Here is a 16566-nt window from a genome sequence, read left to right on the forward strand (position 1 = left end):
ATAATAATAAGGAAAGGGATGAAGAAAAAAAAGGAGAACTTAACATTTCAGTGCTTAAATTAAAAAAAAAAAAAAAACCCGTGCTTTAAAATAAATTAACTTTTTAAAAAGCTTATAAAACTTTGATTACAGAAAAATGTAATCCATTACAGATTATAGCATAACTGGTATCAAATTCAGATTTTTCCACATATAACCGTATAATAAAATGTTGATATTTCTTACTTTTTAAACTTTTCTTAGGTTGGCATTCTTGGACTTCAGATGATTTGGACCCGTGATTCTGAGTATGCTCTTTGCAATGCTGCATCTGATAAACGAGTAATGCCTGAAACTAATGAAATGTTTCTCGAGCTTTTGAATGTGCTCATTGATCAGACAACTGCTGATTTAGATGCTTTTGAGAGAACCAAGTTTGAAACTCTTATTACCATTCATGTTCATCAAAGAGATATATTTGATAATTTGGTAATATTTACTTTTAATATTCTTATTTCTTTTAAAAAATACAGTAAACAAAACCTGTTTTGCTAAAAGTATTTTAAAAAACCCACATAAATTTTCATGGTCAAGAAACAGAATTAATTCACTTTAAATTTCACTTCTTTATAATTAGGATTTGTAGGAAGTGCGATATATTATTAGACCTCAAGGCAACGAATGTGAAACAGACTGAAAAGATAAAATATGATAAATGAAAAAAACAGAAATGAAACAAAAGCTAGTGAAACTGAGGGAGTGAAAAAATGCAAGAATGTAGCAGCAAAAGTTAGTGACATGGCAGAATGAGAGGTTGCGAGGCTACAAGAGTGACAGACAGTGAAATTGCCAGAATGCAAGATTTAATGAAACATTTGTTAAAAATTAAATGAGGAGTATGTGGAGTAATATGAGACATTTAGTGGGAACTAATGAAAGTGTACAAAAGAATAGGATGAAAGAAAAAAGGATAAAAGATATGATGAGTGACTCCAGTATAGAAGTGTATAGCGATTCCATAGTTAGAGGATTATAATGAGAGAATCCATAAGGTCTGCTATCCAGGAGGGAGAATGAACAGGATAATTCAGGCTTGGACATGAGGAGGAAACAAGCAAGAGAACTAGTGATGGTCATGGGACAAATGATTTAAGTGAACATAAGGAGTATCTAAGGGCGAATATCAGGAGGTTATTGATAAGAGTGAAAGAAAACAGTGTAGTGGGAAAGGTTGTCAATGTATTGCCGAGGTATGACAATGATGAGTTGAGATGAAGAGCTGGAATCATGAATGGTATGCTAACGGAGCTGCATAAAGAGAAGGGAATACAGTTTGTACACCCTTCTCCTTGCAGAGAAGTGTGCTACATGCAAGAGATCAAAAGTAAGAAATGAAGTGAAAGATCAGGAGAGTGGTATCGAAGAGACAAAAGTGCTTAGCAGTTGAAATTATCATAGTGTGCGAGAAGAAGAGAGAATGGGGATGCAAGCAGAACAGAAATGGGGGGGTCCAGGTGGACAGGGAGACATAGCCTAGGAAAAGTGGATGTTGATAGTAGTGAAAATATGTATGGCGTATCCTGTAATATGGGTTGGGAAGTTGAGACTGAGTGGATATGTGGTAAGTGGTGATTAAGGTGATTGGACAAGGGCAGCTGTGTTAGGGAAATTAAAACTAACCAATGGCTTTTTAGGTCTATAACCAGTAACTAACCACTGGTTAGTTACTGGTTATAGACCTAAAAATGAATTGCTGTGTTTGTTTACAAATGTCAGAAGTATCAGAAATAAGGGAGATGAAATGGTTTAAGTCATTGAGTTTATTTTCCCCCAAATCATTGGAATAAGTGAAACATGGTGAATGAAGATGATGTCGTAACGGGAATTGAAATGGAAGGATACAGCCAAAGGGAAGAGGGAGTGCTGCTGATGATAGCAGGGGAATTAACTCTACATAAGGTAGATATGAAAGAGGAAAATAATGGCACTGGTTATGACGCAGTGTGGTGTAACATGGAAGTTGACAAGAAGACATATTTAGTTGGATGTTGCTATAGGCCAGGGAATGTGGAGGGTGGTGATGAAGAAATATGTAAACAATTTGGATTATGAGCGATTTTAATTATGGCAGTATAAATTGGATAATATCCTAAATATCCAAAATAATATCCTAAAAGCTATCATGAGTGTATATGAAAATAATCAAATACAAATACGATTAAATCATGAGCTATCATATACGAGAGAGATAAACCAAGGGGTCCGACAGGGTTGTCCCCTCTCAGCAACTCTTTTTAATATTTACCTAAATGAAATAATAATAAAATGGAATAAAAATTTCCATCGAGGTATTAAACTTTCTCTTACTGTGAACTTAAACACACTCCTTTTTGCCGACGACCAAGTAATAATTACAAATTCTGAAGATAACTTACAGAAAGTTATTTTAGATCTAAATGAGATAGCCAAAGATTATGGTATGATAATATCAACAGAAAAATCAAAAACTATGGCCTTTAAAGGACAAGTTCCAGTAAGAACTAAAATAGTAATAGATAACATGATCTTAGAACAGGTGAATTCATTTAACTACTTAGGATGTATGATCATATATGAAAATGAAAAAGATATAAACCAAAAAATTGCAAAATATTTAAAAATAACAGGTGTAAGTAACTCTATTTTTAAACCAAACCTAGTTCAAAAACAAAGCAGACCAAAAGTATACAATACATTAGCCCTACCAGTCGTATTGTATGGAAGTGAAATCTGGACAATAAAACAAAAAGACAAACAAAGACTAATAACAGCAGAAATGAAGTTTATGCGAAAAACTGCAAAGTATACTCTGTTTGATCACAAAAGAAACGAAGAAATTATGAAAGAATTAAACCAAGAATCAGTAATAGAAAAAATTAAAAAATATAAACATAAATGGATGGAACATGTTCAAAGAATGAAAATGGAAAGAATACCAAAACAAGCCTTAAAGTACAAGCCATTAGGAAAAAGAAAACCAGGACATCCTCTTAAAAGATTCAATGATGATTTCTAAGGCCAGAACAGGGCTATGCTAGGCCTAAATCCTTGATATGCATGATGATGATGAGTATAAATTGGAATGAAGAAATAGCATTTAGGAATGAGGAAAATGAATTTCTTGAGCTCTTGAGAGATAACTATTTCAGGCAGCATGCAAAGTAGGGGCATAAGAATCTTAGATCTGGTTATATTATAACAGAATGTAATTGTGAGCAGGGTTTCACACTTTCCTATAGTTGGTAAGAGTGATCACCTACGTTGTGATTAGCCATATGTAGAATTATAAGGCTGGTGATTATGACAATCTTAAGAGACAGCTTGGAGCTATAGCATGAAATGAGGAGTTGAGTGGTAAGAAAATTAATGCTACTAGGGAACTGACAAAGAAATACATAACAGCATCAATTTGCAAATGTATTTCAAAGGCCAAAAGGTTGAATAAGGTAGGTGTAAAATAGATGAATGTGGAGCTTAAGCATGAGATCTGGAAAAAGAAGACTGTACTTTGGAAACATGTTCAAAAAATGAACATGTTTCAGAGTTTCAACGACAAGCCAGAAGAGACAAGGAAAAATACTTTAACCAGGAATGCCAACAAATAGAAGACCAAAACAAGAAAGGAAAAACAAGAGATCTTTTCAAAAAGATCAGAGAACTAACAGGAAAGTTTAGTGCCAAGGTGACAATATTGAAAAGTAAACACAAAGGATATCTTACGGAAGCGGCAGACATCAAAGAAAGATGGAAAGAGTATACAGAAGACCTTTACAGAAAGGACTCCAAAATTACTGAGAAATTTGAAGAGCAGAATTATACACAGGAACCAGTACCAGTGGAGAGTGAAGTGAGGTCGGCAGTGCAACAGATATCCAGTAAGAAAGCACCAGGAGGAGATGGAATACCCATTGAGCTGCTCAAAGCCCTGGGAGAAGAGGCAGTTAAAATTTTAACAGCTCTATGTCAGCAAATTCGGATCACAACTACATGGCCTAGGGAATGGAAAAAATCAGTTTATATACCTTTATTGAAGAAATTTGATGCAAGAGAGTGCGAAAATTACATTGCTATAGCATTGATTTCTCATGCAAGTAAAGTCTTACTTAAGATCATTCAGAAAAGACTGGAATCATTCATGAAGAGAGAAATGCCAGATGAACAGGCAGGATTTCAAAAAGGCAGAGGAACAAGAGATGAAATTGCCAATGTGAGATGGATAATAGAAAGATCACAGGAATATCACAAGAATGTCTAGTTTCCTTGACTATAGCAAGGCTTTTGACTCTGTAGATCATGTGAAACTTTGGAATGTGTTAAGAACAATGGGAGTCCCAGAGCATTTCATTGTCCTTCTGAGGAATCTTTATTATGAACAAGAAGTTACTGTCTGAACAGATCTTGATGAAACTGAGTATTTCACAATAGATAAAGGGGTGCGACAAGGATGTATTTTATCTACATACCTGTTTAACTTGTACAGCGAATACATTTTAAAAATTGCAGGGCTGGAGGAGTCTTCAGTTGGAATTAAAATTGGTGGAAAAAATATTAATAATTTGAGGTATGCAGATGATACCATCTTGCTAGCAGAATGCAAAGAAGATTTGAAGGAACTTATTATGAAAGTTAAAGAAGAAAGTGCTAAATATGGTCTTAAACTTAATCTCAAAAAGACAAAAGTTATGGCAACATGGGAACTTAATGATTTTGAAGTATGGAAGCAGTTAACAATTTTGTGTTCCTAGGATCCTGAATTGATAAAGATGGTTATTGTACCGAAGAAGATTATTACTTGGAAAAAAAAGCAATGATAAATTTAAGCAAAATTTTTAAAGATATTAGCCTCACAACAAAAATCAGAATCGTGAAAGCAATGGTATTCCCTGTGGTGCTGTATGGATGTGAAAGTTGGACCCTGAGAAAGAGTGAAAGAAGGAAGATAGATGCATTTGAATTATGGGTTTGGAGATGCTTACTAAGAATACCATGGACTGCAAAGCAAATCAATAAATCAATGATAAATCAGAAAATAAAGCCAGATTGCTTCCTAAAGCTATGATCATCAAGCAAAAATTGTCATACTTCGGACATATTATGTGAACAAATGACAGTCTGGAGAAGATGATGCTGCTTGCTAAAGTTGATGGAAGCAGGAGAAGAGGAAGACCAAGAATTAGATGGGTGGATGGAGTTAAAGAAGCAACCGGAGTGCGCTCTGAGGTTCTGAAAGACATGGTCAGGGACAGATCGGAATGGAGAGTGTATGTTCGTGGATTCGGAACTTACTCGATGGATCATAACATGCACACACACTTTGGAAACAGTACAAGATGAATAATCATAACAATGAGTTTCATGAAGAATATAAACACGCCAGAAGAGTGACTCAGTTATTAAGGAAAACAAAAGTACAGTATGTGCAGAAATTGGCCAATTAGGCAAAGGAAAACCTGAGAGAGTTTTTTTACATATGTGGCAAGTAGAAGGAAGAATGATCATAGTAAGATGATGTTGATGGATGAAAGTGATAGAATGGTAACTGCTGCAGAAGACATTGTTGATGTATTCAGTGATCAATTTATAAGGGTGTTAAATCCTGATCATGGTGGAATCATGAAGAACATAGGAGAGGATGGCTTAATTGCGAGTGAGCAGGAGGTATTTGAGGAAATAAATAACTTTGATATCAATAAGCAACAAGATTTGATGAGATATCATCACACATCTTAAGGGAATGTTCCAGGGAATTGGCAGTAGCATTGGCATGCTTGTTTAATTAGAATCTTATAACAGCACAAGTTCTAAGGGAGTGGAAAAAATATAAAATTGTTCCACTGCATAAAGGTGATGATAAGGCTTTGGCTTCAAATTATAGCCAATCTGTATATCTGGAGTTGTGGTGAAGGTACTAGAGAGAGAGAGAGAGAGAGAGAGAGAGAGAGAGAGATTGGTGTGAAGTAGGATACAGAATTGTGTTGAAAACAGCAGTATTCTCTGTGGTTATCAGCATGAGTTTGTTAAGGGGAAACATGTTTTCTCCCGCACAACAAACTATTAAATAAATTGAAACAGTTGGGATTAGATAACAGACTTCTGAGTTAGATCAGTGACTGACTGTCAGATAGGTATCAGAAAGTTGTATATGGTGGTGCGGTATCCCTTAAAAGGAAGGTCACTAGTGGTGTACCGCAGGGGTCAGTTTGGGACCATTTTTGTTCAATTGGTATGTCAATGATATTGGGATGGGTTTAACTAGTGATATGCAGCTGTTTGCAGATGATGCAAAATTGGAAAGTGCAATGCAGAGGCAGAGTCAAGCAGATGGTTATGGCCTTGAGGGAGGACTTGAATGAACGAGCAGGTATGGGGAATTGTCAGTTCAATGTTGCAGAGTGTAAGGTTTTGAAATTTGGTAAGCAACGATGGGATACAAATGATACACTTGGTGAGGAAACTTTAAAGGAGGTAGAGGAAATGAGAGATCTTGGTGTGGTGGTGGAGGACAAGGACCTGAAATTCAGGATCCACCTTGCACAAATAGTGAAGACATCACATCAGATAATGCAATGATGCAGAGGATCCTGACATGCAGAAATAAAGAGGTTATCATACCATTGTATAAGTCCTTGATCAGGCATGATATGGATTATTGTGCACAGATCTGGTTGCCAGGTTTTCATGGTGACAAGGATATGTTGGAAAGGGTCCCAAGAAGATTCACAAAGGTTATCAGTGGTCTTTGGAATGTGGAGTACGAGGACAGATGGAGGTGGAGAGAATGTATGCAAAGCCTAAAATAGGAGAAGGGAGGGAATATGATGGAGACATATATGCTAGTCTGGGTTGTTATCAGGTTGACATGGAAGAATTTTTCATAGAATGAGAGAAGGGGGGGGATAGAACAAGAGCCCATTGTTGACATCTGTATAAAGAGGCTGTGAGCAAAGGAGTGAGGAGTAAGTTTTTTTAATGGAGAGTGATTGGTGAGTGGAATGCATTGCCTGAGCATGTTTGTGAATGTGTGTATGTGTGTACCTCCCACAATGAGTCTCTGACTCCATGGAGGTCAGATGTGAATAATAATAATAATAATAATAATAAAAGTTAATTTATGATGTATAAATTTAATGATAGTGACTATGAAAATAATATATATATATATATATATATATATTTTTTTTTTTTTCATACGAATGACTTAATACTTAATAATTCTAAAAGTTACAGCAGTTGCAAGCATGTTTTTGCTGTTTTGGTCAGAATTGAAATTAATATTTCATTTCAGTGTCGTCGAATGGTGAAATCTGTTGTAGACTTTGAATGGTTACGTCAGAGCCGATTTTACTTCAAAGAAGAAATTGACAAAACTGTAGTGTCCATTACTGATGTCAGTTTCGCTTACCAAAATGAATTCCTGGGCTGCACAGAAAGACTTGTAATCACACCTTTGACAGACAGGTAAAGATCCAAGTTTAATATGAATATACTATGATGATCTTGCCTTGTCAATAACAAAACACTCTTTCTCATGATTTTAGATTACAGTGTTTTAATTCACTGATCCCAGAGGAAGTTGCATTAGTTTTAATCATTGCATAGTGAAGCAGTACGCATTTCACAAAACTGCTTTCACGTTAACAATTTTTTATTAACATTATTGACCTTTTTCTGCTAAGTCCCATATTTCTAATCTTTCTTCTCCCATTCAGTTTAAGATTAGTTTCACTTACACTTTCTATAGTGGCAACAATATCTAGTTCCTTCCTGAGTATCTTCATTTTTTATGATTCTGTCACAGATGCCATCTGTTCTTTCATCCTAATTTTCTCAGAAAATTAGGAAGACTAGAGACTCCATATACTCTTTTGTGTATAGTCTTCAATTATGAGGTTTATTTCTATCCCAGCTTACAGATCCTTATGTTAAATTTGGTTTGTTTTGTTAATATTGATTCGAATGCTACTAGTTTGTTGGTTGACTAATTTTTCTCAAATTTTATATAAATCTATCAGGCAAGTCTTGCTTATTCTTTTATATGTTTTTTTATGTTATGTTTTTTATTATATTTCATTAAGATGGCAAATTAAATAGAGAAATAAGTAAGACTGATATCTAATTTGATTTCTTGCTAGTGTCCTGATATTCATAATTTATCTTTTTATATTTTTCTAAATTAATTTAAATAAGAATTAATGTTTTTCATAATTAAAAAAATATGCATCATCATCATCCATGAAATGTAGACTGCTTTTAAATTCATGTATAGTACACCAGAAACTTGGGTGATTCATCACGTCACCTTACTTATTAAAGTAAGGGTATTACACGTGACAGAGTAAGGCAAGGAATAAGAAAAGTCTCATTGACAATTGTTGTGTCGAAAATAACCGGCCCAATATCAGTCAGCCATTTATTTTGGACCCAACATGAGAAGAAATTGACTTACAATAAAAACATGCTTATACTCTCAAGAGCAGGGGTAAAGAAATAATAAATGAATTGTAATCAAAGAGGGTATATCAATTTAATTAGTAAGATTGTTATAAAATAGTCCAAATTGTATTCTAAAATCATGCCCAGTATGGGAATATTATGTTAAAGAAATCAGAATCACATGTCAACCAATCAACGGAAGGTCAAATCACTATGTAAGAGTCCACAGTGACACAGCAGAAAAACCGTATAGCCATCCGGTAATCTCAACCATAACAGTTTCGTCAAGAGAGGTGTGGAGAAAAGAATGTGACATCATCAATACCTGACCAATCAGGGATAGTTAAGTAGGTGATGAAAGTAATGAGAGAGTGCACTCGCAGATGAAATATAAGGAGCCACGTACACTTTAAACACTTTCTGGTGTTCCTGTATTTTCCTGTGTTCTTGTTCGAAGGCCGTGAAGGCTGAGGAAGCTTGTCTCCGGTATCCAGCAACATTCCACATTCCTGTGGGATCCGATATGCACAAGACATTCAACAGAACATCGGCAGACCAGCAGACAGAGCCATTGGTAAATCTGCTACCAATGTGAGGATGGCGAAGAGGAGCCTTCGAGGAGAAAAGAAAGCAACAGACAGCGGAGCGACAAGAGACCCTTGCTATGTCCGAAGAAAACCCGGGACTAAAGTTAAGGAACCGACTTCACTAAGGAAATAGCCAGTAAGGTGCAGAACTTTTATTTTATATATAACAAGTCATATAGGAAGAGAGGAAACAAAAGGAGAGAGAACTTTGAGCATAGCCCTGCTCGAGCCATCTAAGTGATCCGTTTGGACTAATTGTCTGTGATAAGACCTTCCTATGGTAGTTTAATCTCTTGTGTAAGACAGACATTATAGCAGAACAGTTATTAAATGATTCAGTATATGTGATAGTGTGTGAAGACCCTGTTCCTTATATTGAGCCTATAACTTATATAAGTTTTACAAGAAAGAGTTTAGTCCTCTGACTAAAACAGTGACTGTTAATTGAGTGAATATGTCATGTACATTTAGCTAAGGTTGTAATATTCAAGAATTGCATAACCACGAGAGCTTCACTTAATCCTAATGCGAGATAAAAGACAAGAATAAGGATGATTAACTAATGCTCTTGACATAAAATTAGATGAGCCTGTGTGATAAGAAATATTATTATTATTAAACAAGACCTCGTAGAGTCAAAGACTCATCTGGGAGGTCCTTTTATCACACACACATCTCATCATACCGTGTCTTAAACACACTCAAACTCCTTGCAGACACCACATTCTCTTGCAAGGCATTCCAGTCATTCACAACTCTGCACGAAAAAAACCTGCTTCTCACTCCCCTACTCACACCCTCTTTATACAGTTTCCAGGGATGACCTCTAGTTCTCCCCTGATCTTCCACTATTCTCTGTAGAACTTCTCCACCACTGATCTTATAACAACCCCTTACCAACTTGTAACTCTCTATCTCTATCTCCCCTCTTCCTTCTCTCCACTAGACTCTGCAAATTACATCTTCTCAATCTTTCCTCATACTCAACATTCCAGAGGTCAGAAACTACCTTAGTCAGTCACCTTTGGACCCTTTCCAACATCTCTTCATCCTTCTGAAAACCCGGTGACCAAATCTGGGCACAATAGTCGATGTGTGGCCTAATCAAAGCCTAATCTCCCTACTTCTACACATCAGTGTCCTCCACATTATTCGCAGAGTCTTTGTGTTGTCTTCACAATTTTGGCGATGTGTCCTCTAAATTTTAGATCCTTATCCACTATCACCCCCAGATCTCTTATTTCCTCTACTTCCAACAATATATTCTCACCAAGCATAAATCCTGCATCCTTTTTTGTTTTCCAAATTTTAAAACCTTACATTTTGCAACATTGAACTCACATCCCCATTTCCATTCCCAATCACTCAATTTATTCAAGTCTTCTTGCAAGGCCACAACATCTTCACTACTCTTTATGGTTCGTCCCAACTTTGCATCATCTGAAAACAACTGAATATCTCCATCCAAATCTTCGCCAATATCATTAATATACAAGTTAAATAGTAATGGCCCTAAAACAGACCCCTGAGGCACTCCACTAGTGACTTTCCTTTTCCTGGATATCGCACCCCCATACACAACTTGTTAATACCTATCAGATAGCCAGTCTCCAATCCAATGCACTAATCTAATATCCAACCCCATCTGCTCTAGTTTGACTGTCAACTTATCATGACATACTCTATCAAAAGCTTTTGCAAATTGCGAAATATTAGGGTATTATATATAAGAGAGATTTTAACATTTAGGATATTTGTGACTTATTTTTCATGGTATTAACAACACCACACACACTTTTATCACAAAGATGTTTTATTAACGCTTATATTTCGCTGATTTTCAACTCGGCATCATCAGAGCACAACACACTTGTATATGCAACAGTGAGTGAGTGAAACAATATAATTGCAAAAGACAAAAGATCTAAAGTCCTATTTTTGGTGCCCTCTAACGAAAAAAAACAAACAGCAGCTATCCAGGAGTTTTTCTTAGGATAACCGTTAGATTTAGGATATTTGAGTGATTTATTACAGTAGTATAAAAATCTATGCATGAGTTTATCCTTATATTATTAAGGTATGATTTTAGTGTAAATACCTTTTGTTCAAATAAATGTATTCTTTTAAACTAAAACTTGTGAGTTCTTGTGTCTGAGACTGAACTACTGCTTAGAAAAGTTCGGACCTGTATAAGTGGGGGATATTGTGTAAGGAGCAGAAAAAAGGGAGCCATGACTGCATACCACGTGATCTCTAACCTCAATTAAATTGTTGATATAATTATCAGCTTAAGTCTTAGTATCAGAAACTGGTTTCTGGCTGGCACAGTCGATCCTAAAATAATTTGCCAGGAACTAATTTCAGGTACATATAACTTCTTAAGATATGAAACTAAATTAGGGTATTATAAGAAAGCAAAATAACCAAAAGGAAAAAGGAAAACCAGAAAGAAGAACCAAGAGACGTAACACAATGTTATTATTGATAGTGATGTTTTCTCACTTGTGCAGGACACTATAGTGTACAGAGGATTTGAAATTAGATGTGATCACCATTTAGTCTTGAGCAGGATAAAATTGAACTTCATATTGAAAAGAAGAACATGTAAGAAAGTTTTAAAGCAAATAAAAGTTGAGCAACTCTCAGATGTGAACTGTAGACTAAAATACACAAATATTATTCAAGAAAAAATTAAAGAGTTTGAGAACAGGAAGCAAACCAACCTTGGAGATTCAGTGGCAAATCCATAATAAAACATTGATTGATTCAGCCAGATAGGCATGTGATGAGGTTGTCTGGAAGGATAGAAAAATCAGAAGGCCACAGGAAGTTTAAAGAGGCAGTAAAGGAAAAGAAGAAAACATATCGAAAGTTCCTAGCAAATAAGTCATTTTGCGCTCTTAGAGCATACAGAGCAAATGTAAGAAAGCTAAATACTGTGTAAAACTAGCTAAAAAAAAGTCATTGCAAGACTTTAGTAAGAACATAAAAAATAAATATTAAGAAGGTGGATCCTTTCTTTTTCTTTTCTTTTAGGCTTGCACGGTGATCCGAATGCATTTTTGGAAATTATGGAGACAACTACCGTGTTTGAATAAAAACTTTAGTTTAATATTACTAAAATTTTTTACAATTCGACGTTTCGACCTTTATGTCAAGGTCATCTTCTGGAGCGTACAAATATACACAGGAAACAAGCTATACTACAATCATACTGGTTCGTTAAAAACACTGACTAATCGCTACCACAATTGTTGGCCTGACCTCTGGTGAAAAAAAAAAAAAAAAAAATTATACATCAACGCTAGAGTCCTATTATTTGTGTTGTCTACTATATACATATATTAACATCATTCCATCCAGTTGGAGTGGAATGGTTTCTAATACTAGTGGATTGGCTAGGGTCCTGACTTATGTTGGATCTTTCATATTAGGTTGGCTGAATGTGTGCCATCCAGATCCTTGGAATTTTCATACCATCTTTATTGTTGATATTTGGGTGGTTTTTCAGGATTTCGCAGGATTCTTTAAATTTTCTTTCGTACCATGTTTTTGTGCGGTGTAAGGAGCAGGTGCTTTTCCAGTTGATTTGGTGTAAGGTGTTAAGTGCATGGTCTGAGAGGCCTGCTTCACCATAATGGTTATATTTAATGTGTCTAATGTGTTCTTTCTTGCGTATAGGGATTGTCCATCCTGTTTCACCAATGTACGGCAAGTTACAGGTGCAGCGGATGCAATAGACTCCAGGATGTGCTAATGGGAGGAGAGGATCCTTAGAGGAGCTGAATATGGTTTTAAGTTTAGTGGGTGGTTTAAATGTGGCATTGAGGTTATAATGTTGTAGGATTCTGTTGATTTTTTCTGATAACCCTTTAATGTATGGGATGGCTATGGTTTTACTGTAATCTAGATTCGTTTTTGTTGTGGTTTTATAGAGTATTTTATTGACAGTATTTTTGTTATAGCCATTGTTTATGAATGTGTCACTAATGATTTTTAGTTCTTGTTTCAGGGCTTGCTTGTTAGAGCAAATAGTTGTGGCTCTGTTTTTAAGGGTGTTTATGACTCCATATTTTTGTGCTGGGTGGTGGTATGAATTCGCATGTATGTATTGGCCCGTGTGTGTCGGTTTTCGGTGGACTGTGAAGGGTAGACTGCCTGAAGGAAGATGTGTAACTAGTGTGTGGTGTGATTAAGAAGGTGGCAAGATATTCTGGAAATTGTTGAAGAAGCTCAGAAATGAAGGAAATAGTGCTGAAAAGGAAATTAAAGATGGTAAAGGTGACATGACAATTTATCCTTGATGTATCGAGTAATTACTTCAAAAAATTGTTAATGAAACAATCAGTGACAGCATATTGGTAAACAAAAAACTGACCAGGCATGTAATCAGGAATACATATCCATACTTTAAGTATAAAAAGCCATCAAAAGCCTGAAATGTGGAAAGGCAGCTGGAGTAGATGATATTCAGCCAGAAATGCTCAATGGAGGTATAAAAGTCATGCAGTGGTTGCACTGTATAGTTCAGAAGGCTTGGACAGAGGGACAAATTCCAATGATTGGAGTAGAGCTCTCATAGTACCCATATATAAAAAGGCAACTTAAACTGAATGTAAGAATTACAGAGGTATTTCCCTAGTGAATGTTCCTGGTAAGATTTATGCAAGTATACTTGATACAAGGCACCAAGAAAAAAGCTATTCAAAACACTATGGTTGTTTGGTGTCATTGGGGCATTATATCAAGCAATACTTAGTCTTTATTTGAGTTGTAAGTTAGCAGTTAGAATTGAAGGAAGTATAGGGAAATGGTTTAACATTAAATCTGGTCAGACAAGGATGTACGTTGTTCATAATCTATATAGATCACATTATGAAGGAAAGTGGTATTAAACCTGATATCAAAATTACAAATGTTAATCTCAGGTCTTTACTTTATGCAGATGGTGTTATACATCTAAATAAATCCAGTACAAATCTCTCTGACTAAACTGAATAATAACTGTTGTAATAGATATGGTATGAAGGTCAGCAATGATATTTATAAGACAAAGACAATTAAAATAGGCAGAATCATTGCAAATATCAACAGCATTGTGAATTTATAAAACAAGTAAAACATTTCAGATACTTTGGTACAATTTTTAACGAAGATGGTACATTAAATATGGAAATAGACAACAGAATCAACAAAGCTGATATGGTAGGAAGTCAACTAAATAAATTTATATGCAATAAGAGAGAAATTAGTCAAGACACTAAATTAGATGTACACAAGACAATGTTCATGCCAGTTTTAACTTATAGATCTGTGAGCTGGGTTAGAAATAAAACACTTGACCAAAGACTACAGACCAGATATGAGAGTCCTGAGAAAGGTTTGGGGTGTGAACAGATGCATCAGTTAAAATATCATATTAAAAATATGGATATTAGGAAAGAATTTGACACTGTTACCATCCAGGAATGTGTCAGCAGAGTTAATCTCAGGTGGTATGGTCACTTAAACAGAATTGGAGAGGAAAGATTAGCAAAACAAGTGTTCTCTGCTAGGTTAGCAGGAAAATTACCCAGAGGAAGACCAAGATATCAAGATATAGGTGGATTGATCCAGAAAAAAGTGACTTAGAAGATAGAAATATAAGATCTGATAATGTTGGAGTCTTGACAGGTAACAGATTGATTTGGAGGAAAATTGTAGATAGGTAGTTAGTAATGATGTCAGTTTTGCATGTAGTGCTATCATATCCTGTACGCCCTTGAAGGTACATGTCAGTAATTTAATGATGATGGTGTAAATCATCCACATTTTGTATCTCTTATTATTATTATTATTATTATTATTATTATTATTGTTCAGGCCTCCATGGAGTCAAAAGACTCATCTTGTGAAGTCCCTCCTAGGAACACAAAGTCTATCATACCATTCTTTGAACTCACTGACCATTCTTGCTCTCTCACCACTCTATCAGGCAATGCATTCCACAGTTCAACTGCCCTCCATGCAAAAAACCACTCCTTACACTCTTGTTCACAGCTTCCTTTTGTAAGCTCCATGGATGGCCCCTTGTCATCACTCCTTTCCACTGTTCCACCAAGCAAAAACACTCCCAGTGTCAACCCTGTAACTGCCTCTTAACAGTTTAAAATCTTGATCATATAACCTCTCCTTCTTCTATCCACCAAACTCTGCAGTCCACATTCCCTCAGCTGATCCTCATAACTAACATTGTACAGTCCTGAAACTATCTTTGTTATTCGCCTATGTACCTCTCTCCACAGCCAGTTTATCCCCCCTCACATCCCAGGGACCAAATTCCAGAACAATAGTCTAAGTGTGGTCTGATCAGGGTCTTATACAATGGAATGATAACTCTTTTATCTCTGCAGGTCAGCATCCTTCTCAGTATTGTACCAATCCTCTGGGATACCTTCACCACCTTGGCAGTATGTCTCTGAATTTAAGGGTTCTATCAATCATCACCCCCCCCCCCAGATCTCTTGTCTCTCCTACTACCTCCAGTACAGCTCCTCCAATCGAGTATGCAGCTTTCTATCGATGTATCCCAAACTTCAAGACTTTACATTTTGCTGCATATTAAAATGATACCGCCATTCATTTGCCCATCTGTCTAATTTATTCAAATCCTCTTGCAGGTCTGCCGCATCTGTTCTATTACTAATAACCCTTCCCAGCTTCACATCATCTGCAAACAACTGAACTGAATATCCCTGCAATCCATTGACAATGTCATTGATATAAAGGTTAAACAATCTCTTATTATGGAAAGAATACTTTCCTTATGAATAGCTTCTATGACAGATTAGTTATTATAAAACTTTTGTCCAAGTACAAAGTGCATCTTTAGTGTGAATATTAAATCCCTTCTGGATTTGATTAACAGATTAATATTTAAATATCACTTAATTAGATTTGGCATTAGGTGCCTAGAGAAATTATTTATTGGAAATGAGACCTAATGCATCAATTCAGTGAAACTATATCATCTTGAGAGAAATTCTGAAAATGTGTGCATTAGTTCACCTAGGATGTGCAGACATGATGGTAATATGAATGTCGATCAGCATATGTAATCTGATGAAGGATGAACTGTGCTTCAGGTTTGGAACTTGTGAATGTGCTTGGAGATAAGAGAAAATTGCCCATCCAATCCAAACATACTATAGATGTAAGTATACAAAAAAGTAAGGAGATAACTTGCTTTGAAAACAACACAAATGAAATGGGCATTAGGAAAAAAAGTGTTCAAGTTTATTGCTTTGGTTATGTTGTGGCCTAAAATTGTTGACATTAGTGAAAATTGGCTCTCATAGTTCAATGCAGTAATTAGAATTCAGTGTAAAGAGTATAGTATTTTTAGGAATGCAGAAAGAATAAGGATTGGAGTGTACCTACTATTAATATCAGATTATTTGAATCCAATAATATAATAATTTAGTTTAATCATTTAGCCAAGTGTGTGCAAACAAAGTTTGTGCCTGAAAGTATCTTCAGACTGGGGTAA

The 16566-nt window shown here is 35.6% G+C and overlaps 1 protein-coding gene across 1 annotated transcript in view; it reads left to right on the forward strand.

The window, feature by feature from the left end:
• The window catches only part of LOC150110257 (dynein axonemal heavy chain 5-like), a 972373-nt gene that overhangs the window by 349890 nt on the left and 605917 nt on the right, over positions 1-16566 (forward strand). The window contains exons 32-33 of the mRNA XM_090394637.1: positions 244-468; positions 7304-7476. Coding sequence (XP_090250763.1) covers positions 244-468; positions 7304-7476 — 398 coding nt within the window. The remainder of the gene's footprint in view (positions 1-243; positions 469-7303; positions 7477-16566) is intronic.

The sequence above is a fragment of the Typopeltis vanoorti genome, chromosome 1 (assembly GCF_054136105.1).
Source record: "Typopeltis vanoorti isolate ZY-2024b chromosome 1, IOZ_Tvanoo_1.0, whole genome shotgun sequence".
Lineage (NCBI taxonomy): Eukaryota > Metazoa > Arthropoda > Arachnida > Uropygi > Thelyphonidae > Typopeltis > Typopeltis vanoorti.